Source organism: Taeniopygia guttata, chromosome 4 (genome assembly GCF_048771995.1).
Source record: "Taeniopygia guttata chromosome 4, bTaeGut7.mat, whole genome shotgun sequence".
Lineage (NCBI taxonomy): Eukaryota > Metazoa > Chordata > Aves > Passeriformes > Estrildidae > Taeniopygia > Taeniopygia guttata.
This window is the reverse complement of record NC_133028.1, coordinates 69,795,271-69,821,286: the sequence shown is the minus strand read 5'-3', so window position 1 is coordinate 69,821,286 and position 26,016 is coordinate 69,795,271. Positions and strand designations below refer to the sequence as shown.

General features: G+C 44.6%; 1 protein-coding gene across 7 annotated transcripts; it reads right to left on the bottom strand.

Annotated features, from left to right (window-relative positions):
• Nucleotides 1-501: 501 nt before the first annotated feature.
• Nucleotides 502-24,535, bottom strand: USO1 (USO1 vesicle transport factor). Of its 7 annotated transcripts, none has more exons than XM_030272232.4 (26): nucleotides 24,380-24,535; nucleotides 24,055-24,141; nucleotides 23,882-23,946; nucleotides 19,600-19,679; nucleotides 18,662-18,673; nucleotides 16,409-16,509; nucleotides 15,406-15,508; nucleotides 15,196-15,251; nucleotides 14,857-14,977; nucleotides 13,413-13,591; nucleotides 12,845-12,985; nucleotides 11,967-12,055; nucleotides 11,285-11,439; nucleotides 10,936-11,147; nucleotides 10,130-10,150; nucleotides 8,322-8,432; nucleotides 7,554-7,672; nucleotides 7,165-7,346; nucleotides 6,179-6,300; nucleotides 5,488-5,626; nucleotides 4,561-4,724; nucleotides 4,251-4,340; nucleotides 3,418-3,504; nucleotides 1,996-2,094; nucleotides 1,319-1,534; nucleotides 502-939 (listed from the first exon to the last, which is right to left on the bottom strand). In XM_030272232.4, the coding sequence occupies exons 1-26, from the start codon at nucleotides 24,443-24,445 to the stop codon at nucleotides 835-837; spliced, it is 2,922 nt and encodes a 973-aa protein (XP_030128092.4). In that variant the 5' UTR covers nucleotides 24,446-24,535; the 3' UTR covers nucleotides 502-834. The 7 variants fall into 7 exon arrangements, with proteins under 7 accessions (XP_030128092.4, XP_030128093.4, XP_030128095.4 ...); XM_030272233.4 differs by having other exon boundaries at nucleotides 10,936-11,141; XM_030272235.4 differs by lacking the exon at nucleotides 10,130-10,150.
• Nucleotides 24,536-26,016: the final 1,481 nt, after the last annotated feature.

Here is a 26,016-nt window from a genome sequence, read left to right as displayed (position 1 = left end):
TTCTCTTTATTACAAAAAGAAAAAAAAAGAATTTGATGCATTTCTCATTCTGTTTTCTTTTAAAATTTAATCTTTTATTTACTCATAAAGAGCCAATAAGTTATATAAATCAGAGTAGTTTTCATTTCCTTACTGAAGTAGTCAATAAGATTTTCACTTGGATTTATGCTGACCCAGTAGCACTGTAGCTCTTTGAGCGTACTGGTCTTTGTTTTCCACAGCAATTCCTCACCCCAAGGCTACATTTTCTTGCACAGCTTCCAATGAAAACTCTGCCATGGTGTTGGCAGAGCACTGTGGCACCCCGGGAGGGAGCAAGTGCAGCCAAGGCAGTGTCCAGGCACACACCTGAGTGCAGGGCCCCTGGCACCCCCAGAGCCAGACCCTGGGCTGGCAGAGGCCACCCCAACCTTTCTGCCTCCCACTGCTCTTGAGAGGAAGCCATAAACTACACTGAAGCTCCATGCTGAAGGCAGGGGGAATGACTCCATGTGAGAGATGTTAAACCAAATACTTTTGTATTTAATTATGTTAAGAGCTCAAGGAAGTTAAAACCATAGACAAACGCACAGAACCATCAATGACAATGAACCAAGGCAGCAACATTGTCATTCCCTGCTTTAAACAGTGTCTGAAACAACTTCTAAACAAGTACAACCTGGGATATTCATGTAGAACTGAAACTGTGATTGTTTGCTTTACCTAGTACAAAGGATTTTCCAACACTTGAGTAACTTATAACTAGGCCCATGGTTGTCATTTCCCCATCTGCTTCCCATAAGCAGATGTTTTCCTTTGTACACCAGTAAGATTTTTCCCCAAAAACAATGCAATCTAGTTTTCATGGTAACAAACAGCATTCTCATCTTGTTCCTCTTCATCTCCATCCTCATCTTCATCCCCTTGATCTCCAGATTCAGTATCATCTTCATCTTCAACCTGAAATACAAGATCTATTGTGAGCAGTAACATCACTTATTCTGATCCAACCTTTTCAAGGCAAGACAAATGCTGAGTGCAAATAAACTTACAGATAACCTAAAATAACTATGCCACATCAATTAATGCTTATTAAATGCAACTGTCATCTTGCAATGTCCATAGTTCCTTACTTCTCTGCTGAATAGAGAAGTGGCTGATCACTGGGGACAACAGGCAGTGGTCAACTCTCAGTGCTGGCTGCCAGAAGTTGTTGAAAAACTGATAGATTTAACTACCCTCTATAGAAAGGGGCCCCACCCAACTTTCTGGATCAAGGATTACCATGCCCAGGCTTGTGTCAGACCCAAGAACTCACTGGATCCATTCCTTCGCTTACCGCTACACCAAAGTCCTTCAGTTTCATCTTCTGGGCAGATATTGTCTGATCCTGGTCAGCCAAAAGCACCAGGAGATCATCCTGTTCCTTCTTGGATTCTGCAAGTTCTCGCTGCAGCTTAGTGTTCTTCTCTTGCAATATAGCAACCGTGCTAGTGGATGAGTCCAGCTGCTGCTTCAGTGCTTCCTTCTCCTCAGAAAGGGATTTGACTTGATTCTGGCAACAGGAAAATCCCACATCAAATTACAATATAAGCATAGGTAAAACTGAAGCCCTGTATCCTTCAAACACATCCTACACACAACCTTTAGCAGCTCCAGCCCACTGTTGGTTCCTGTGGCCTTGTTCCCACACACACTTACACATCCTTACACAAACTATAACAGCTTGGATAAAGCAGGAACAAATATAAACAGTGGTTACCTTCCTCTCAAACTGGACCGTCTGTGTCACAGTAAAGCCACACCTTAAAACTGTCCTTACCAAGGCCTTAAAGACAGACAAATTTCTATTTCCCAGGTGAAAAATGACAGAGACAACCAGCTTCCCTTCCAGAGCCTGAAACACCGAGGATGCTGAGGAAACAAACCACTTCCACCAGCCCTGGCTACTGCAGAGGCCTCCTAATTGAAAGCTGAGTATCCAATGGCTTGGTTTGGTGCCCACCCACTACCTACCTTCAGCTCTTTGATTTCTTGCTCCAGTCGTCCCTCCAATTCTGAGCCCGTTGCTGCTGTTGCACCACTGTCTCCTAACAGGGGATCTGCAGCTGTATTCTGTGGACAAGGAATTCCCCCTCAGTGTTGCACATACTACGACAGCAAGCTGAGACATTACACAGACATTTTTTTCAAAGCATATTCTCTTTTTACAGCACAGCCAAGGTGTGGTGAGGACATACACCCCATGCTGCAAGGCATCAGCAAACACATGTGTGCTTCCTCAGGTCTCAGACTCATACACACATGTACACACCAAGAAGACAAAGCAAAACCTTTGTTTCATAGCAGATGCTCTTGAAAGACTTGCAGGTTTTCTTCTAGGCAGACCCTATTACAGGCAACCCACCTTTGCTCTGATACTTCTCAAATGACCCAGAAGTCTTTTTATTAGGCTAAAGCTCCAATGCTTTGCATAAGGCTACTAAAAATAGCAACAGCTGCATCTCAGTCAGCCCTACACAAAGTTATTTCCAAAATGTGACAGCTGCCTGTTAGATACAACTGCCACACGGCACAAATTTGAGATCAATGCCTCTCCAGTTGGAGCACACTTAAACCAGTCCTCCAAGGAAGGGAGGCAGTAGGGTGTAGGGTGGCCTGACAGCTGGAGGGACACCGGGACACACCTCTGCCTCCAAAGGCATCATCACAAGCACACATGGCCAGCACATGTGCTGTGGCATCTTCCCTCCCAGCAGCTGAGTCTGCCTCTCCCAGACTGTGTGCACATTGAACACTTGTTTGTCAGCTGGTTCTGGGGCCCCTGTTCCTGCAGCATGATTCATTTGTTAGCTCTGCTCTGGAAGTGTCTGGAACATCTTCAGACAACTTGTTCAGGTTCTGCAGCCCAACATGGCCTTTCTAAAGTAGTTTATTAGTTTTGAAGACAGTCATGTTTATATAGCCACAAGGCTTTACTGCTTCATTAGTTCAGTACACAGCCAAAAAAAAACCTCTGCAGCATTTGAAGGCCTGCACAGACAGATGCCCCTATCATTTGCCCTTGAACTAGACATCAACTTTCAAATCACTACCCTCACCTGCTTGTAAGAATAATGATCTCTCTCACGTGTATGATAACATACACAAAGGCTATTTAATTAGAGCATAAGCTTGGAACAGACAGTTTATAATTGTTTAAAAATGCCAATGACCAGTGCCATCAGAGAGAACTAACTTGACTAAAAGTCCCTTCTGTGCTCATGAAGGATTTGTCTGGTTAACTCATGACTTAATTTAAAACCCTGCTGGAATCACTTGCCAATGAGTGCACTTAAAAGGAGCTTGGTTTAGGAAGGTAGGTACAGACAGTAGCAGGAAGGCAAGTCTTGAAGATTTAGTTCCCATAGATAGAAGAAAGAACTAATACACCAGTACCATCATTTGTAGCTTTTGATTCTCCATCTGAAGCTTAGAGATTTCCGCAGACTGTAGTTGTATCTGACTCCTGAGCATTTCTAACTCCTTTGGGAAACAGAGAAAACTTTTCAGTTCATTTGATAAAACAGCACATTCACATGAAACATTTTTCCTGAGGTTAAATGCTCCCAGACTAACTGCTTCATACTAGCAAATGTAACAGGAAAGCTGCCTCTCAATGAGACCACAACAGCTCTTTCCTGCAATGACAAGGCTCGATAGCAACATGCACCATTGTCCACCCTGCTCTTATAAACCCTCTTCTGTAGAATGCCCAAGCAAGGCACCTGTCTGAGCCTCAGTCACTTATAGGTGTTTCATACCACTTGCACTCCCACTGGTGTCCTCTGTGCATTGCCCCTCTCAGTGCAGAAGCCCATGATGACTTAGTAATCCAGGCACTATTCGTTCTCCAAACAGAGGAACTCAGCCAGCTATTTTTTGAGCAACAGCTACCTTAAATAACTGAATCTCCAGTTATTTATTCTGTGCTGTACATCTAATAGCTGCAGATTCTCATATCAACATTTAAACATACATTCTGCACTGGATAAATACATTTTGCAAGTCAGTTCAAGTGTCTTCTGCTGGCTTAAGCCTGCTTACTGAAAACAACTAATTCCATTTTCAGATGCATAAACTTGATGCTCCAAGATTAGGACCATCATCACAAAGATGCCTGATGAAAAAGAGCAACACATTCAGGAATCAATGGTCCTCCCTGAGGAGTAAATCTCCCTTCCCATCCCAAGCTACCCCCGTTCAGCTATGCTTAAATACCACAAGTTCACCTTCTGGAGCTCATTACTGTGCTCCAAGCCAGCAAATCTGCTGGTCTGTAAAGACTGCTCTGTAGCTCCCATTTCCAACTGGGAAGAATTCTGAAAGAGAAATGGGAAAAAAATCAGCTTTAGTACTAGAACTCCAAACGTAGTCACATTGTCAAAAAACTCACAGCTGTTCTTGTATTACCAAATTCCCAGCAGAGAAGTGGCAAGCAGGCTGAGCAATGCACATCAAAGCTCTCTGATGAGAGCAGCTGGTTGTGCCCTCTGAGGTGGGTGCAGAAGGACCTTTCACCAGTGCAAATGCAGCACTTACCAATTTTTCTATCACAGAATCCTTTTCCTTTAACTGCCCTTGCAGCAGCTCATGCTTGTTTTTCCACTCTTCCAGTTCCTCTCTCAGTTTGCTCACTTCTTCTGTCTGAATGCCATTCATCTGCAATGTGTCACCATGGGAATTATGATGCTGGGTGTCCTTTCCTAAACAGCAAGAGGTTACAACCAAGGTCAAACAAGCAGTTCCATAACTTAGTTTCCAGCAGACCAATCTAAGTACTTGTTAACCATCCTGCTCCTGCCCCACATGCCCTTCTCATTCTAACTAAAGGAGCAAAGCACAGCACTTAAGAATTCTCTACATATAAAACAGAATCAACAATGAAGAGCTCTCATTTGCCATTCCTTCAGGTCTATGTGCTGCCAGCTGCTTCAGCCATTCTCTTCACCCAAAATAACAGCATGGACGAATTCTGAAGGTAATTGATTCCTTACATGTTCTAATCATAAGTACCATGAAGTACTTATCATAAGTAATCATGAAGGCAGTTTAGATATTTTTAATCATGTCATGTATACCTTATCAGGCCTTTTGACTCTGGGATAAGAAGAACATGCTGCCCTGATTTACACACTAAATTTGCAATTTCCCTAGTGATAATAATAGGCTGCATCTTGCACACCAGCCAGACCATCTTCCCCAGTTCACACTTGCATTCCAGACTCAAACTTCAGCCCACTCCAGGGCCCATCTGGTCATGTTCTGAACCTGGACAGGCAGTAACTGGTTTGGATTGACTTGACCCAAGGCAGAGGCAGCCTCTCCAGGCAGTCAGCAGCTCCCACAGCAAGTGTGAGCTCTTACACCCACAAGGCTTTCTCTGCTGGAGCTCTGCTGCAACTTGCCAGAAGCTACAACATCTTGGCACAAGCAAGATGATTTTACATTGTCACTCATGAAGCCTACCCAGCTGTACTTTCAGGAGATTATACTGGTCCTTATGCTGTTGGATCTGAGACACTTGCTGTGTGACTGTAGCCTGGAGCTGTTCATTTTGAGATGTTAAAGTGTTGATTCGTTGTTTTAGTTCTTCAAGCTCCTGGTCCTGTAAAAGAAAAAAACCCACCATACTATATACATACAGTAGTCATATATATATAGTTATACTATTAACTCTGGAATACAATTCTGCCAGGAAGGTGAAGGAAAGCAGCAAAACCTGAGCTCCACCACTTGGTGCTACCCAGGACAGATAAGCAGGAAAGGCTCCTGCAAACCTACCTAACTATGCCTAGGCAACGTCAGCAACAGCCTGTCATACCAATAACAAGAGAAAGGGAAAGGTGGGAAATTTGCTGATTGTAACTTTTATCTAACATATTAAAGCTTGCATTTGTTTTCTCTACTACTTCAGGAGTCTTTAAAGAAATCATGCTAACTACAGACATCACATGTTCATTAAAGCCTCTGGTAGTACCAAAGCATCCCTAATGCCTCACATAGCCCATGCTTTGATCTCTGAACAAAGAACACCTGCTTCAGTTTCCTATTAGCCATTTAATTAGCTTTGTTCCTCTACTTCTCCATCTGAGCTGCAGCAACCATACAAAGACAAAACTGACTGCTTTTAGAGGCACATGTATGTGCTCCCTCTTACCTGCTCTCTAATGACTTTTTTGTAGTGAGTCACAATGTTGTCATGCTGTTCCAGTGTCTTCTTGACCTCCTCTTCCTTTTTATCTTCCTCGCTGGACTTGTAAATTGCTTTACTTATGACACCTGTCAAAAACAGTTTGTCAGCTAGAGCCCAGTTCACATCTTTGACCTCAAAACAGTCTCACAGTTTGAGTTCATTGCATTACAAACTCAACCTGCACATTAACAAAGGGATTGTCACAGATTTAATAGAAATGGTGACTTGATTGCAGTTGACATTTACTGCTTTCCTCTGTTCCAGGTAAGTAAATGGGTGTTTTGAGTAATTCATATGAAAAAAGCAGTGTTCTACTTGCACTATGGCTCCACTACACTGCAGCCCAAATCATTCTGTGAATAAGTTAAAGACTTAGGACTGCAAGAGCAACAGGCAGATGAAACTGCTTGGGCAAACCCACCTTTATGGTTTTATCTTGCTCCAGACTGATTTAAATTCACTGCAATATTAATAAACAGGACACCAGTCAGATGTTAGACTGATGACAAGTAGTGAAGCACACACTAAAGCAAGTGGCCATTTCCTAACAAGCCAAGAATTTCAGCATTCACCTTTTTTAACTTATCAATTAGAAACAGCAACTATCTGGATTATGTACTTCAAAAAATGAAGCTTCTATGACCATTGTATGTGCTCAGTACTTGAGTTTCTGTGTCGGTACAGGTAAACACCTCTTGGACAGTGTAACAACTCACAAAATCTATTGACCATCATTTCACTGCAGAATACCAGGTAATCCAGTTAGAATATCTAGTTAACACTTAAACTGCAACTTGGGTATGTGATTACTCACAGCTATTTACCATAGCCTTTAGTGTCATCACACTATTTTCAAGAGTAACACAACATGTTTGGCTACCAAACTGATGGATGAGCTACTCATCCGTCAGTTTATGACAAAAACTAGAGAAATGAGTTTAACATCTCACCTTCCAATTCCTTTACCAGCTTTGTAAATTCATGGTCAAACATCATGTGGTCTGGACTAGAGAAACTAGGCTGTGGTTTCTGAGCAGCTCTGGAATAAAGTTCATGTTTGCTAATGAAGCCAAGCTTCTCAATGAAGTTCTCCCTGCCGATCCTCTTCTCAATCAGCTGCTTCAGTTTCTCTCTACAAGGAGCAGACAAATCAATGCCAGTGCAGTAACAGGACAGGAAGAGAACCCATCATTCCATCAAGTTGGGTTCTGCAAATACAACTCTTATTATCTGTCTCAAGTCTTAATCCCACTGCTGTGCCATTTCAAAGCCTCTTGAACCACCACTTGCCTTTCACAGAACCTTTTCCCTACAGTCCTGTTACTTCTCTCATACTTACTTCCTGTAATTCTCAAGGGAATTGTCATTGTAGTAGATGGAAATGCCAAGCAAAAGTGCACACAGGCCTTGGACAAGCTGCTCCTCTTCTCCAAGGTTTTCAGCTATCTGCCCTGTGAGCTGGAACTCTTGATAAGGATATTGGAGATATTTCACCATTACAACACATGTATCACTTCTCCCTGTACACAATCCCTTGAATTTACACACAAACCCAAGCTTGTTTAGGAAGCAAGACTAAAGAGGTGACCAAACCCTTGCAAAGTTAACTCCTATTTTGAAGGACTCAGGTGATCAGTGGTTTCCCATAAATTTCTCAGTAGCTGTCTGTTTAACCTGAGATATTTAGTTGCTCCAGAGCACACCTGCAGTGTAGATAAAGGTGCCAGTTTAGCTTTATGTGCTCAGGCATTTAACTAGTTTTTTCCTGAAAAGCAAGCAGAGAAGTTAACAGAATTACAAAGCATTCTTTTTGCCTCTTGAGTGTAAGTTTAATTCACACTAAATACCAACAGGCTTGTTGCTCTAAAAATTCACTTGGCTGGCAGACTGAGACAGTTTTCAAAACTACTTAGGTATGTGCATCTTACACACAAGTCAGTGTATGCAGAGTGCTGGCAGCTAAAGGGTGAGTTTGTCTCTTGCCCCAGTGCATTTTCTGTTTTGCAGAATCCCCATAAAGTGATCCAGACAAACATTTAATTGAACACGAATAACCCAGCTCGTGGCTAAGCAGGGGGTTCCACTCTGCAAGCAGGTCAAAGGATACAAAAGGCACATTGGCTGGATTGTGAAGGAAGTGGGTGACAGCAATGGAGCAGTTGCTCAGCCAAGTACAAAGCAACATCAGTAGTCCAACTCTGGTCTGTACTTTGCTGCCCTGTGAAGAATGAACACCCCTATCATTACCTTTCCACAGAGAGGACTAAAATACAAACCCAAGCGGTATTGGATCAGAACTCACCTACTTCCACCTTATTTTTTCATAAACTGCAAGTCACGTCTTTCCAAACACCCATTTGTTAGTTATACTGAACAGCTTTAATGCTTGGATAAAACAAGGATCAAACCATTCACGTTGAACTGTCCTCAGAGCAAAACAGCAAGCCACACAAATGTGAAATATTACTCAATGCAAATCAGCACCAATATAAAATCATAACGTGTTAGTTCTGCATTTTTAATACAAGGGTGACATGAAGGAACATACACAAAGCCCCCTTGAAAAAAAGGGAACAAGGTCTATATTAAGTGACATAATGATTCCCTGGAAAAGATGTATCAACAAGACATACCCTGCTGACTTAAAACTGCCAGGTGTTCCTAGTATTATCTTCTGAGTAAAGAACAATAATCCTGTAATGGCATTTGGTTCAAACAATATGCACATTAAGCCAGCAAGCCAAATGCTAACTGCAGCCTTTTATTTATCCTAGACAGACAAAATTAGTTTTCATCTCCAAATCAACTGTTGCTAATTGTGTCTCAGCTGCAAGTATTTGGGCCCAGCTGAGCTAAGACAAGCACCCATCTCTTCCAACAGTCAACATACAGATGGCAACCAAGGAAAGTGTTCCCTCCCTCACTTACCAACACTGGCTCTAAGTGTCCCAGCAGGATTTGCCAGCCCATGCACATTGGGAATAACTCCTGTAACTGGCAGTGCCCCTGTGGCACAAGGCTGTACCTCAGCCTTCTCCAGCCTTGGTACCAGTGGCCCTTCCCTCCTGAGAAACATGGAGTTACTTCTGCTTGTGCAGCCCAACACTTGAGCACACCCACATGCTGGACGCAGCTGCAAACCACGTTTATTCTCAAGCCCTGCCTGCTATTCAGAGGTCAAACTGATGTGCTCTGCCTAAGGATTTTCACACAGCCCAAAATATCCTCTCTAAAAACTAGCTATTTTCTAGACATACCATGATAATAACACCTACTCTGACAGAAGAGAGCTCCCCATGGCTGCTGTTCCACAGTTCAGAGCTGGTAACAACGCTGAGCTGTGATCAACAGGGTAAAACACAACAACTCCACAGCAGAAATACTTTTTTTTTGTGCCACCAATAACCAACTCAGCTGTGTTTTAATTAACAGCCTGGAAACCAAACAACTCTGCAGGGATCATCTGCTCATAAAAGATCCCTGCTATTCACAATTAGGCAGGCTAACTGGTTTTTCCTCTAGCAGTCAGGACATGAGCAGCATATCCCCACTTCTCATGGTACCACCATTTACTACAGGCCCTTCAGAAAACACCATTCCTAAAAGTTGTAGTTTTCCTTAGAAGAAATCCCAACTATTATGTGAACAGATGGTCCATTAGTCTGCTCCCCAAGAAAGAAAGCACCCGTGTTGCCCAAGATACATATCCCATAGTTTTGGGAGCACCCCCAGAGATTCCCCTGGAGGCACCAAGAGTTTGTTATGCCAGGGAAAACCCAAACCACTGCAACACAAAGCTGTAAGTGGAAACACATCAAAAAGCAGTTAAAGCAATTCTCCCCAGCAGACCCCAGACAAGAGGAAAAGGCCTGCCTTTGGCAGGAAAATGCACAAGCTGTGCCAAAAAATACATACCCGTCTGTCGATCTTATCACCCTGCAAGTTACACACATATTACTTGAGAACCTTCAAGTGAAACATTTCAGAAACATCCCCCCATATCCGAGTCCCTTTTGTCATGTAGTGCTGAACAATCACAAGCATTTTTACTGGCTCAAATTTACCTTACCACAGACATTCCAGGAATAGGATCAAAATGAATACTGGCTATTTTTGGCTAAAGCAGGAGAAAAGTCATAGGAACGAGTTCTAAATTCCAGCCATTACTTTCACTTGCAGCAAAATCTAATTTCCATCAGAGTTAACCAACTCCCTGCTAGTAGGCTTTTTCCTTAAATGGTTCCAACACAAGGAGGTGTGGGCCAGGAGGTGAACTCCACTCACTTGACATTCACCAAGCCCAGTATTAACATGTTGAACAAGCTCAAAAAGGTTTCATCTTTGCATGGCAAAGCCAGCCATCAGTACATGACAGCCTGTTTTTTATATTATGTTTCCAGTTAGCAGGTTCAGTTTAAATACCAAACAGGCACTTCTTCAGCAAAAAACATGAGTGGAGATTCTGCCACTTAGCTTTGTCCTTTAAACCAGGTCTAAGACCTGGACGCTTTGGGGCCACTTGAGAAGAGGCAGCATCAAGAAGCAATCTGATTGAAAAGCAAGATTTGCTGCTATTCTCCTCCCCTCGAAGGAGCTTTAAACAACAGCCTGCCAAAGAGAATTCTTCTTATCAAGCCAACACTTGTGTCCCCACCATGGCCCTGCCCAGGAGGGACGCTGCCCCGACACACGGAGCTGCAGCGGGGCAGGTGGTGCCGTACCTGCGAGAGGATGTTGGTGCACTGCTGCAGCAGCGACACGGGCGGGTTGCCGATGCTGGTGGCCAGCTGGACCCGCAGCAGCTGCTCCTTGAGCGTGGCATTCTCCTGCAGGGCGTGGGCCAGGGCCACGGCAGCACACCAGTTGGACAGCGAGTCCGTGGAGAAGAGGCCCCCGCAGAGCAGCTGACCCGCCGAGACAGAGTTACCTGTAGCTACCAGAGCGGCCAAGAGGTACGAGGGAGATTAAAGTAAGCCACAGAACAGGCAAAATATTTCAGACAAGACATAGGGTGGTGCACTGAGCAGGTGCTAGCTCAGAACCTACTGCAGAAATGGTGCCCTTGCCTACCGTCAATAGTGGATGGCAGGAGAGTCGAGACAATTTCTCCTTGTCCTTTTTGGTTTTTGTACAGAAAGCACTGAAAACAGTAGAGAACAGCACAGCGGAGCACAAACGGCTGCCTCTCGTTTACCATGGACATGAGCAGCACTACGATTGCAGGCCTGTTGGGAAAGCAAGGAAAAGCAGAGAACTAAGAGCAAGGACAAAGTGAGAACTGAACTGTGAATAAAAACAGCTGCAAGTACGTAATATGGATCTATTTCAAGGGTAAGGAAAGATACTGTGCCCTACACTGCATCTATTACTATTTCAAACAACCGTATTAAAACCCTAGGTGTTAAAAATTTTTCAGTTATTTATACACAAAATATGAGATTGATCATCCATTTCCCTTGCCTCTAAGTCCTCTTTGGACTATCCTCTGGCTAACAGCAACAGCAGCTCATCCTGATCAAGGAATTTTGCAGTCACTGCTAATTTGTTTTTCAGGTGCCACATAACACCAGTTCTAGGCCTTATCTCTCTGCAAACACACCTGACACCTTAATGCTGTAACCAACACACCCTACATGAACTTGAAGCTGTTACTCCAGATCACAATTCCAAGTGTGGAATCAAAAAAATCTTTTGGATTGCCCATACCAATACCTTATCACCTAACAGAGTTAGAACACCTTTCTTGCTCTACCTTGGTGGACTAGAAGGTGCATTTACAGAGGCAAAGTAGTCTTGATTTGTCTGGCATCCTCGGATGACCTCCGACACAGTATTAATGGTCTAGGGAAAGGGCAGAGAAGAAAGTTAAATCCATGTTTAAATCTAGGTCTACCACCTAGATCTTCCAAAACTATTCCAGTTTACCCTGACAGTTCAGTACTGACAAGCACATACAAAGTCTCAGCGCAGAGACTTCAGTAAAACCAGTGTGCATGAAATCAAGGCATTTAACAGCTGTAAAAGATACTGAGCAAAGCTTAAGGGACACAAAGCTCAGACACCTCCAGCTTCATTTTGTATGCCAGATCAGTTTTTCTATGACAGCAAAATAACAGCTAAACTGCACGTCTTTAAAAAGTGAAAAGGTGAAACTCTGTAAGAAATTAACAACTGGAACAGAGGAGTCCACACTCAATCCAAGCACATGCTTTTATCAAGGGAAAAATCCCTCACCCTCCATTGCTGGCAGGGCTTTCTACAAGCTAAAATCCCTCATCACTGGAAACCTATCAAATTAGAGTATCTGTAGACTCTCCCAAAAAATAAAAACAGCAATTAACCCACCCCCAAACCTAGAAAAGTCATTACTCAATTCAGCTGCTCTGGGATATGCTGAAATCTAAAGGAAAAAAAATAGGCTAACCCAAATTCCTTCTGGTAGCAAAACACCAGAAATTCACCAGCATAAAGGACTCTGCCATTTACACTGCCCATGCAGGAAGCTGACACCTCTAGCATCTCCAACAGGTACTTTGCAAATATTCAGTCTCTGCAGCAGCTGGTTTTCCCTGCAGACTGCTGTTATCACCCATCTGGTCACTCCCACCCCTCCATCCACTGCCCCCTTACTTCCGTGAGGATATCAGCAGGAACGCCGGTTGCCATGAGGATGGTGCAGAGCTGCTGCAGGAGCCCACAGTGGAACATGGCTTTCTGACAGCTGCTGGTGGCACCAGGAGGGTTCGTGGGGGACACCAGGACCCGCACAAGCTACAGAGGAGGAAACATGGCCATGTGAACAGAGCCTGGGACCTTCTGAACACAAAACCAAAGGCACGTGAGGTTTCGCTCTAAAACAGAATTGCTTCTTAAAATGGAGACTGGAGACAATGAACAGAATGTTTATCTCATTGCTACGTATGGCTGCTTGATTTTCAGTTTTATACCAGGGGATTCTTTACATCGAACACACCTAATTTTGTTCTTAGTTTACATCAGTTACATCTCAGGTGACATCGAGTTATGTGATATGCCAGCCATCCCAGACTCGCCTGTGACAGGGTTTGTGCTGAAAGCAGCACAGCTCACGAGCTCTGGTGGCTTATTCTGAGCTGAACACCTGGATTTCACAGTTGTGACATGACACTTCCCACAGCACAAGAGCTGACATCAGTAATTAGCTGTAACAGCACCTTACCTGCAGCATCAGGTGAAGATTAGTTACTTTCTGTGCAGACCACCCACAGTTGTCATCTCCAACCTCAAACCAAGGCTTCATACGCTGAATGTATGAACCTTCCTTGAAGAAATTCTGATTGGAATTATTGTTCTTCAACAAGTTTTGCAACAGGATGAGACAGTCTTCCACCACTATACCTGATGAGACCAAGTATCACAAGGTGAATCAAAATACACCAGATGGAAACAAATTAGCTTGTCCATACACCGAGCATGTTCTAGATGGAACAGAGCGCACATTTCTGAACTCTTCCTTCTTAACACACATCAGGCTTGGATCAATAACTAGGAACTGGTTTTCTATTACAAGTACAAAGCAAATTCCCAAAGCATGTACAGCTCATACCAGTTAAGTGGGTAAATGGGAAAAACTGCAAACAAAACCTGACCATCACCACGTGTCCCAAAGTTCACCCGTTCCAGAATCAGACTACACTGTCCCTGTGAAATGTACTGGAAGTTCCTCCTGAACTCCATTGTGATTCCGAGGCAGCACCTCCTCCTGGCTCACATATTCATTCTCTACAATTACTGGCTACCATCTTCAACTTACATCTAATCTACTTTTTAGTTTTCCAATTACACTCAGATAAAGGTTCCTCTTATCAGAGGAACAGATAAGTAGCAAGGGGGAAGGCAGAGATGTCTCAGCACATTGGAATTTACATAACAAGTTACCTAAAAATATTAACTGCCTAAAATAGCACCTTTAAACCAAAGGTTTGCTGAACACTTCCATGCCAACATATCTGGAATAATACAGCTGGGAGAGAAGCAGTAACTGCTCTTGCAGCCCACAGAAAGGTCATGGAACAGCAACCTGCCATACTACTGAAATAGACTGTAGTAAAGGTATCACATATTGCGAGTAAAAAAAAAAAAAATATCAAGCCCTCAAGTGCTGCATTGTTCTTGGCTCCTTGTTAAAAGTCTTTTCTCCTCCCAACAGGTGACTGACTCCTCAAGAAGCTGACCAAAACTGAAGTTGTTGGTGCAGCTGAAAGAACTCAGCAAGCTGTTACTTCCAGCCACTCCAAGCATCCAAGGACCTCGTGGGAAGAAGGCAGGTGCTTAACTCGGTAAGTGACAAATGCAGCACAGGCATCTGACACTGCCATTCCAAGCAAGTAAATCCACAGGCCCAGGTCAAGCAGGAACACACTAAATCCTGCACACACATTCAGAGAAGTGACCTGATGTTATAACTAAATACATCAGCTTGTCAAAAGACTCTGAAACACAGCTACCTAGATAATCATGGTTTTACTTATTTTGTTAGAACCAGTCTGTAAATTGTGATCCTTTTACCCCCTGACCAAGCTCCAACCACCCACTAAGGTAAGCCTGGAAACATCAGCTCACAGTTGCAGAACCACAAGGCTAAGTCTTAGAGTTCACTGTACCTCCATCGCTGTTTCCTTCCTCTGTTATGATATCCAGAAGTCTCTCAAAGGCATTTTCAAAGGCAACAATCTTCTGTATGGCTGCATTACTTTTGGTCAACTGCTGTAACAACAGGACTCCCTTGACAGGAGGAGAAGAAGATAAATCAAACGTGGGTTTTAGTAGAAGTCCATTGTTTTTCACAAGTCCCAGCTCCTGGGAGGATGCCGACTCAGCAGCCCAAGCCTCTGGCAGGATGACAGGCACAGCCCCACGCCCTGCAGCTCAGCACATGTACACCCCCCATGGACAGCAGGCTCAGAGGATGCCCAGGGGCCCTGCAGAAGCCCTGCACTTACATCATTGCGGATAACCTCCCTGGAGTCTGCTAGCAAGTCCATGAGGCGGGAAACACCTGCAAGAAAGTTTTTTTAAAAATACACACGAAAAAGCACAGCTTTTTCATGCTGGAGCTCTTTAAAACATCTTGCTCAAGACTCTTCTAGGCCTATGCCATGTCTGCTGAGCATCAAGCTCCAAGTGTATCAGCAATGGATTCAGACACTCACCCATGGGGCTGACCAGAATGATCTGCTGCACTTGAGGCCCTTGCTGCTTTAAGAGAGATGTCAGCAGCTTCACTCCAGGCCAACGAACATGGAAATCAAATTCCTGAAAGGATGAAAAGGAGCATGTTAGGTAACAAACTCCTCAGTATTTAAATTAGATACACTGACAGTTCCTTAATAGCGCTCCAAGCATGACATAGGTTCCACACAGGAAAAGTAGAATATCATGCTATTTACTGAAGTTGGACTACAAAGGAAAGGAAAAAAAGAAGAGTATTGTGTTGTTGTCTCTCTCAAGCACAATCATATGCTTAGTTTGGGAACAAAATATTTTAACAGCTCCAGGTAAAAAGGCAGTCCATGAGGACAAAACCATTGGAAAATGAGTCAAATATCATGCTGCTGGAAAGCAGTCATCCTTTCCACTTCAACTGCACCTCAGACATAACTGTCTCTTCATGATTTAATGATCATCTAAAAAGTAATCCTTGTACAAGGGACAACCACTGCTGTTTGGGGAACAATAATCTTTATTCATTCTAATGAAGTAACTAAACCCCTTTCTCAAGTAACAGGATGAGAGAACATGGGGAAGTTTAGAATACCTATTCAGGGAAATCGCCAAAGGTGGTTGGGCATACCAAAGACTGCCCAGAGCAGCAGTGGAGCCCTTCCTAAAGTGTTCAGGAATCATGGATGTGGCACTTTGGGATATAGCTTAGCAGTGAACATGGTGGTGCTGGGTTAACAGTTGGATTCTATGATCCTGGAGGCATTTTCCAACCAAAACGGTTCTGTGATTCTCTTCCATGCTCCCATGCTTTAAAAGCTGCAACAATGCTGTTCATCTGGGTCAGTCCTGACTCACCTCCAGCCCCACCTTCACTGGCTGCTGGCACACCTCAGCCCTGACACCAGCTTCATGAGGACAAAACCACGGCTCTCTTCATCAGGTAAAGCACCACCCATCTCTCAGCAGCCTGAACATGACACAGTTACTCACCTCCACCAGAGTCAACAGCAGAGTGACATTTTCTTGCTGTTTAATGAAAATCTCTGTGAACTGACTCCCCAAATCATCAACTTGTTTTGCTGAGTTTTCTTCTGTAACAGCAAAAAACAACATATTGCAACGCAACTGGAACAACTTCAGCAGCTGTGATTTTTATTCTTACTAAAATAAGGCCATGGGTGACCATAAAATTGTGAGTCACTGTTATAAATGTTAACTGAATTATTTTCAAAACAAACACCAAAACAAGCTTTTAACAAAACAAAAATCCTACATTATTCTAAATGTAACTTTCCAATCTCAGCAGTTACATCCCCATATTGCTCCACTAATCCCTACTCATGCAGGGTACCCCTCATGAGTACCCTACACTGATGGGCAAAAACAAAGTACATGCCACACCAAGAGCCTTGAAGGGTACGGAATATAAATTATCTAAAGCTAATTGCCCCAAATATCTTAATTATTCTATTGGGTTTAGCAATAGAAAAAGACCTAAACATCAGCAAGGGAAAAGAATCACACAGACAAGCATCAAAACTGCTCACTCTTGGAATCTGAATTGATTTCAAACGTGCCAAAATTGAGGGCCATTCTATTCTTCACCCTACAGTTCAATAGAATTGGGGTAGCACTTTGTCTTACCAAATTATTTAATGCATCACTGTTGCATGAACAAAAAACAAATGCTAAAGTATCCCATGCAAGCAACATATCTGCACCACTGCTATTTTTCTAGGCTGAGTGACAATATACATAATTGTTCCACAAAACAGTGGTGTGTAGGTACTACTGGTTGGGATAATTAAGGAATGGCAGCTGAAAAACTGAGCAGAAGCAACTCTAATTCAAAGGGAAAGTGTTGGTTTTAATAGAAATAAACAGTAAAGCAAGTAAATTTGACTTTGGATTTTCTCCTCCAAAAACCACTCTGCGCTAAATTTCTAGCTGCAGAAATTACAACACATTACAAGAAAAGTTAAAAGGGAAGACTGTCTGCACACAAAACTATGTGAAAAACAGCTCTAGCTCTGCCACGTAGCACCTAACAGGACAGAGTGCCACTGTGACCTCTCTGAAGCTGAGGGGCTTACCAAGTCTAGGCCTGACATATATTAATTTACAAAAACGAAGATTAACAGCTCCACACAAGTTCAGCTTCTGGGCTTGCTGCTGTAGAATAAAAGGCAACTTAGCTGGGAATCAATCACACATGGATTGCACATCCTGTAGCTGGCTGCAGGCCAAGGAGAGAGAACCCAGAAAACCTAAACATTTGACTATCAAAATTAAGTCAAAATACTTGACTTAGACTTTTCCATGAGCTGTGACTGAACATCCTTGTCCCACCCTCAGCTGCAAACAGCAAATATTTAAACTCTTACTGCCAACTGTTGCCCTTGCACAAGCTCCAGGTGCCAAGGCAACACCTGAGCAGCATACACAACTCGCACAGCCTCTCTAAGCCTGTAGTTGGTTTTTGTTACCCTAGCCCAGTATTCTCCTATGAAAGGGCCAAATCACATTTTTTTCTGTTCAAGTATTTCTTCTACTACATTTAACAAAAAACCCATCAGGCAAAGGGAAACACTATTTTCCACTTACACTAGAGATCTTGCAACCAGCCGTCCACCCATAATTGTTCCTTAAACCTACATATTCCCAGGGCTATCTCAAATCAAACCAACAGCTTCCATCCAGTAAAATCAGATCAATTCACTACCAAGCAGCACTGCAGACTAGAATTTAGTTTAAAAAATAAAACCAGTTTCAAAAAGAGAACATGCAAAGCATTAGTGGCAACCTAGGGTAGAAGTGAATACTGTGAATATTTTAACATGCATTGCTTAAAAGAGACACTGTGAAGGATGCTCACGTGCAGCTGATGCACTGGTGTCCAGCTTCAGGGCTTCTTGCAAACAGAAACTCTGTTCATTAACTTTGGTCCCTGAGAATCCTACCAGTTTGGGGCTGCACACCTTGGACATCCTTATCAAGAATTTACCATTACTGCACTCTCTGGGAATCTGCTGGCCTTCAACATGCCAAATCACAGGAGAAGTCAAATTGGAAACACACTTGAGCTCCCAAGAGTTAGGTTAGAGCAGAAGGCAAAATGCCTTCCCTGAGCTCCAGTGCAAGTTTCTACAGTGTCCTTTTTAAACAGCAGCAAGTGTTACCAGCAGGAGTAGTGACTAGAGCTAAAACAAAGTGCCATATTTATATAAGTAAAGGTTCTTTTACCTTCTGAGTCATCTGTCAGTGCAGATAAAATAAAAAGAAACAAGAGACAGGTTTACCAGTTGAACAGCTTTCCACACAGCACAACCAATTACAGCATAAGCTCAGGTTTGCAAAGCAGCCATCCCAGCTTCCTATAGCAGCTGGACTCCTGTGGGAAGTTCTGATGGAAGGGGTCAAACCGAAGCATCCTATAACCCTTACAACCCTGGTCATCTCTCACACACAACTCCAGCTGGACAATTCTTGGCTCTCTGGAAAAACTTCACAACACTTTTGTCCAGTCCATGATCAAGGCCTCTACCACAAGCATGAATTCACCAGCACTAGGAAACTCTGATCTTGTTCTAAACCTTTTTAATCAAGACAGGGAACTGGAAGAACACGGAAAAGAAAGCCAGAGAAGCCAAGCACAATTTGAAACGTGGTTTAGAGTAACATTCGTTGGCCTTGGAGACCGGTGTAATGGCCTTCAAAAATCAAACAGGTAGGAGTGGCATGGATTTTTCACAGCCCAGCTGTACAAAGACAAGTAGAATCTTTCCAAGTCTCTCTATCCAGGTACCCGAGATGTTATATCTCAAAATCCTTGTTAAATCATGAGATGGTAATGTCTCATTTGACAGTAACAGCCAGAACTATCCTTTCCCAACAGCAAAGAAGGACTTGACTCCTGACTTACAAACTAGAACAAAAGTTCCCCATTCCAACCTGGCTCCTGTTCAGAGAACAAAGATTTTTTAATTAATAAGCAAGAGAGCCAGTGTTACTTCTATGCAAGCTGCATCCAAGATCTTTAGCATTGTCCCAAGAGTTACACACAATAACAAAGCAGGTCTAGGTGAGCATTAGTAAATCACAGTATTACAGCTGATAACTTGAACAAAGCACCAAGGAAAGCAATGCCACAGTTAATACAACTATCACTACCAAGTGCTTACCTTGCTCCTCCTCTTCCAGGTCATTCGATATAACATTGTAGAGTGTGTCCAAAGCATAGCCAATTATTTCAGAATCTGAACTGCAAATGAAAGAACCACTTTTCTTTAATGACTTATTTCCAACTACTCTTACAACATTGCTCTTCTGCCCAGGCAGTTGCCTTGGCAGCACTAGGCCAAGTAAGGAGCACAGATTTATTGGAGTACCACATAACCATGAGCTATCTGCTACCTGAACAAACTCCTTTTCCCAGTTGCATTCCCTCAGGTGAGCCTCAGGAAGTCTGGTGAAACCAGATGACCACAGGACTTTTCACTGTAGGTGTGTCTTTAATTTCTGAGTCACTCCCTCCAGCAGGGAGGGACAGGACAAGTCATTGTCCCAGCAGAAATCCCTAGAAATACTTCAGACTTGCCAGAAGATCACCCAGTGAAGATGCAGACAAGCCTCAGCACTTCCCAGGTGGGACCCTCCCTGCTACACTGTCAGGCAGAACCAGAGCCAGACCTCAGAGCTCCAGGGGAATGCAGCAGCTGCTGTGGATTCTGACAAACAGGTGGCCTCTGTGTCACCAAACCTAATTATTACAGGCTTTTGAACTCCAGCATCCCCAGGAAGCTGCAGGGAAGCCTGAAGCATTAGTTCACCTGCTCACACCCAAACCCTTCTCTCAGGAAAGACCTGTTTCCTCTGCATTACCGAGGCTGAACCATCTGTAAACCCTATGCTACAGCCAAGACAGCTCAAAAGTTTATGGGGCAAAATATAACTATATCATCATTTCTGCTACTTGCTTTCTTGCTCTTGAAGCAAAACAGAATGAAAGCAGTTGGTTAAAAAAAAGAAGGAAAATAAAACATAAAACCACAGAGAAAGGCATATCCAAGTACAGAAGGACAGCTCACAGCATTTTCGTTACTCTGTCAAGCATCTAAAAAGAAGACTGTCAAAAAAACCCTCTCCCCTCCAGCTTCTAAGTATTTACTCTCACTGATCTCCAAGGCATTCCAAGTAAGGTCTCCACACCAGAGATAAATTTGCATTTCATGAGGCTGCTAGGCCAGTTTAGAGCAGAGGCCTGAACAACCACCTAACCTTGTACTCCACGGAGGCAGACTCATCTTGCAGGTATGACGACGTCTCCAGCTGCTCATGCTTGCCCTTTACCGTCATTTTTGCTCTTGAACACACTACCACAAAGTCTACACTTCCCTTTTCATAGAAAAGAAACAGATCCACATCTAAAAACACACAGAAAATCTTCCTTGTAAACTTGAAAAGCAAGGCTGCAGCTTGGTGGGTTCTTTTCCATCCTTTGATAGGGAAATTACAGCAGCTCCAAACGAAAAAACACATTAAATGTAAAAGCAGGCCTTGTTTCTCCAGTTGAAAGACAAGACATCACAAAATGAGGACAGCAGCATCCCACCTCTGCTGTTCACTGCCTTGCCACCAGCTGCAGCTCAGCACATCCCACATCTCACTGATTATTCTGCTCATGCTGAACTGCCCAGCTTGTAGTGTACAGTAAAAACCATTCAAGAAAAAAGACTTCTCAGGCATCCCTAAGAGGCAGCCTTTGTGCAAGGCAACAATCCAGCACAAGGCACCTCAGCCAACCTGCCTCTACTAGTGGTGATTTTTCACAGCATCCAAACAATTCCAGGGATCCCCAAGTTCACCAAAACCAGCAGAGCAGAATCATGTGGAAGTGAAAGCACCTGTGCATGGCCTGTCCTGCACATGGATATCCCAGGTTTGTGCCTTAGGGAAAAAAAAAAAAAGGCCATCTCTTAGGTCCACATACTAAGCTCCAAATTCTTTCAACTCCTTCAATTGTCACACTGAAATTCAAAAACCTTTTAATATATGTAGAAACAAAGCAGTTAAGGATCAAGTTGACTTCTCACTCCAGTGCCTTCTCCCACACCAACAGTTGAGTGGTATTGCCCCATTCTACAGTCGACTGCCAAATTTTATTCAAAATAATCCCTGGTGGGATGTAGCAACATCTCAACAAGAAGTCAGTAGAAGTCCTCTACCAGATCACTATTCCATATTACTAAATAAACACATAGCATAAGAACTCTAGTGTATGTAAGTCTGGAACATGTAAAAGCTGACTCAGGCTCCAGGATGCCCAATTCACAGAACTGGAAAACTTAAATCAATTTTCTAAAAACAAGTTTTAAGCCCTTGACCAGGAGACAGAGCTTCAGACAACCTACAAGTAAATTGTTTAGCAAGTGGAATGATGTCTTCCAGTTAAGAAGTAGCATGTTGCTGTTTCAGGGTAAAGGCTGTAACTAATTTACAGCAAGACTCCAGGACCTAAGGAACTGAGAACTGGACACAGGCAGCATTTATATTTTTCTAATCAAATTAAACCTGCCATCATCTTCAACTTCACAGCAACACATGCAATGGGCCACAAGCCAGCACGTGCCCAGGATTTACATCAACACAGTGACATGTGAGAAGACAACTACAGTCATTCATTGGCCTCTCTTCTTAAGCAGCTGCAGGGCGAAAAAAAAAATCCAACAGGTGGAAAAGAGCATTTTCCACTTTTGCATAAAGCTTCAGGGCACTTCAGGTGGACACTGGAATGGTTCAAAAATCAGACCTGTGGGCCCACACCAGAATAGCAGCCTCCCATCACACTAGGCTTTGGGGACAGCTGAGCCTGTGACTCACTTAACCACTAAATCAGTTCAACTGGTTTTGATTTCATTGAAAGAGTCCAGGAAACGTCTATCTATCCTCTACCATTATTGACACCGAACAGTAACACAAACTCCAGCGTGTAACAACTGCTATGATCACAGACAGACACTACAACTCTTTCTCCAAGGAGCCACAGCAACCAACACTTGGCCCAGCTCATGTGCTGGCCCACCAAACAAGAAATAGCAAATTACATCTAGCAACATGTTTTCTTCAGCTGAAAACCCCAAAAAAACCCCACATATATATTATTTTCTTTCCACTGCAGCCTGAGTCACACAAGATGAGTGCAGAACCGCAGCACCCACAATTTCCAAAGGATCAATTGGAGCCCAAAAATCACTGCAAAGCCTCAAGTTCCTGCCCTAAAGGGTTCAGGTTGCCTTCTCAACTGGATCAGCAGAGCCCCGCCTCCCTTCTCAAAGTTCAAATCTGCCCTCAGAGCACATAAGTGGATGAAAGTAGGCTCCTTAACCTAGTTTTTTTAAGGGCTTCCCCTTCACATCCATGACAGTTACTCCTACAACCTTCCCTTTCACTCTTTGCACCAGGTCAGACATTCAGTTTTAACTACCCAGCCCACAGAATAGGAATAACATGCACTTGCCTAGACAAAAGCCTCAGACCTTTTTCCCAGCTGGCATAACTGGCCAGGCAAGAAAGGCCTCAATCAGCAGTTTCCAGTCCTGTATCCATAACTGGGGCAGGAGGCCTCCTGGTAGACACTGAACTGCAGCTTTCCCAATTCTCCTCAGTACCAGCATCAAAGGACATGCTCCTCCTTCCAGTCTATGCCCATCCAGGTATTCCACAGGCTCATGACTGTCTTACAAAGTGACCAGCTTGAGATTCAAGTCCAGACTGAATGACTATATCCCCTTACGGTTGCCTACCTAAATACCAAGTATGTGCAGTATTTGAAGCTGAAATGCAAGGACTGCAAACAGGTTCCATGGTACAACATGTGGGCACTGTCAGGTACAGCAGTGATTGCAAGGATGGATAACAAAGACATTCCAAGCACTGGATTGCATGAGTATTACATTGCAGACTCGTGCCATCTGCCTCAGCAGCAGCCTCGGAGCCCTGCTCTCCTGTTTGCCTGAACCCAACTTATTTTTAACATGCATGAGCAAAAACACACCCCCCCTGCTGACTTCATTCTTTTTCTCTTAATTCTGTCTAGCTCACCTTTTGCCCAGTAACAGCTTGGTCTGGGTTATTCCAAACAGTGTGTTTAGTTAACATGATCTGTTTGGACTCACCTCTCTACAGTAGTGGAAAGATAGCCCTGAGAAGCATTAAGACATACTTTGGTAGTACCTCCACTCCAGAGCTTGTCTTTCTGTCCCTCATCCCGGTTCCTGGAATTCTTTTTACCTCCAAATAGGCTCTGAGGACATTTACCAGCACAAAAAGCCAAGGTGGCGGAGGAGCTCTCAGAAATGCAGCTGCCCTCCCAGCTTTGTCCGTACAGTGCACCGGGTCTGCATCTGCTGTGTCAGCGGCAGAGCAGGGTCAGCCCACAGCCCAGAGCAGCTGCAGGATGCTTACCGGTCTGTCTGGAGAACGCGGATGAGGTGTTCCATGGCTTGTATGCCGACCTCCAACCGGTATTTCTGTTTGGACAACACACAAAAAAAGTTCACGGTCGAGGCCAAACAGCAAAGAAAGACCGGTTCACAGTACCTGACAGTCCGCCGCTACTCAGGAAGTTGGCTACGTACCTTGGATAACGACTTGAGAGCACGGACAGCATCCCTCCGGTCATCCAGCAACGTGGACGAAGCTACGCGGTCACACAGCTTCTGGATCTGGAAGGGGACGTACAACACACGGGATAAGCCAGCGCGGCGCGGCGGCAGGGGAGACTCCCGGCACACGGGAACCGCACGGGAGAGCCGCTCCCTGCCCGCCGAGCCAGCAGCCCGCGGCCCCGAGCGGCACCGGGCACCACCCGGGCCTGTCACCGGCGGCGGCGGCAGGGCGGCCCCGGCCGGGGCTGTCGCGGCCCCCCGGCCCTGCCCCAGCCCGGCCGCGTTCCCCGCTCACCGTGTCGGCTCCCGAGGGCTGCGGGCCGGCGCTGGGGCCGCCCATGACGCCCCGCAAGAAGTTCATGGCGGCTCGGCCCGGCCGGCGCTGCCGCCCCCCCCGCGGAAGCGGCCGCCGCGCCTGCGCTGCCACGTAGCGCGGCCGCGGCCGCGGGCGGGGCCCGGCGCCGCTCGGCCCCGGAGCGCCGCTGCTCCTCCCGGCGGCGATCGGTGCCCGCCTCCGGAGCGAAGGTTCGCCCGCAGTGAGCAGCGGAGCCGCAGCGGTGGGGGCATTCAGCTGTCTGAGAAGCGAAAAAGGGCACAACGCGAGCACAGTTCCCTCCCGTGCATCCTCAACCGCCGCTAGGCAAACGCTCAGGCTGGGCATTCAGAAATTGCGTTCGCTGCTGATGAAAAACAGCGAGGTGATAGCTACCCTGAGATACAAGTAGAAAATGTCCAAACACTTTTGAAACCGTGTCACCTCAGTGAGAATTAAACGCTTACCTAGATAAGGCTGGTGGTTCAAGTCCAAGAGCACCACGAAGTTCTTAAATTACTTCCAGATGCTCAATGCCCCCATTGGATGCTACTGCAACATATTTGGGATTCCTGCTGAGGAGCATCAAACCTTTCGTGCACTGCACCCACATACCAGCTTCCAGCCTAATGCTGCCTTCCTGATGGTTTCTGCTAGGGTTTGACAGTGTTTAGTTTTCTACGTATGCAATCAAAGCAATTTTAATTGCAACCACAGCACAGAAAGGGCCAATGCCATCAGTTCCAAAAACGAGTTCACTTCCAGGGAGACCCCTCTCACATGACAGTCTAAATCAAGAGCTTCGAGGATTTTATTTTCCTTATCAAGTATAGAATGAAATGAACCATCCAGCACATGGCCCAGAGGGTTTTCGCCTTCTTGGGCAACAAAGAACTACTCAGTGAGGTTTGGTCACCAAAATGATGAGGTGGTTATAGCAACCATAGCCATGTCAGCACTTTCCTGATGCAGAGGAGGGCAACTCCAGCCTGCAGTCACCACACAGCCCCAGCTGTGCTGCAGCCTTGTTGAGCACAGTCATGCATACCCGGGCTATGCATTCCTGAATGCTTTTCCCCCCCTCTCTCCCACCTGCCCAGCAGCATGCCAATGCTACAAAACCCAGCCAGAGCTCACTCACAACAGCCCTAGCTTGTAAAGGTCCAGATCCTCCTACCCCTCATTCCCCACCAGCTGCAAAACAAGCCAGAGAAAAAGAAAAAAATTCCTTCTACCAAACCAAAGATTTTGAGAGATTGAAAGGTTAGGAATGATTCCCTCTCCTCCCCACAGTGAGGATCAAAGGCCCATTCTGGGTCAGTGCAGATGCACAGCAGAACTCACCTGACACGTTCAATTTGGTGTAATGAGATTCTGGTCACCGGCAGAAAAACATGCAACAACCAACACCAGGTTCTTCCACAAACCAAAATTTATTTCAGTATTTCCACCCTCACATAGACAACCACAACAAACAAAGTGAGCTGCTTCCAAAAGATGTGTCTGACACATCCAAACTGTCCTCTTGGAAACGTAATATACTCCAAGGGGCAAATTCTGCCCCCCAGTAAAGGAGCTACCTGATAATCTACCTGCAATCATGGATAGTTTTTTACTTC

What these genes read in the sequence shown, in the direction of transcription:
- USO1 (XM_030272232.4), bottom strand. Translation starts at nt 24,445, where the DNA reads ATGAACTTCTTGCGGGGCGTCATGGGCGGCCCCAGCGCCGGCCCGCAG. An exon ending in GCACCTTCTAGTCCACCAAG is followed by an intron (nt 11,440 to 11,966) that starts GTAGAGCAAGAA and finishes CTTTCCCAACAG; the next exon opens with GCCTGCAATCGTAGTGCTGC. An exon ending in ATCCAGCCAATGTGCCTTTT is followed by an intron (nt 7,673 to 8,321) that starts GTATCCTTTGAC and finishes CAAGAGTTCCAG; the next exon opens with CTCACAGGGCAGATAGCTGA.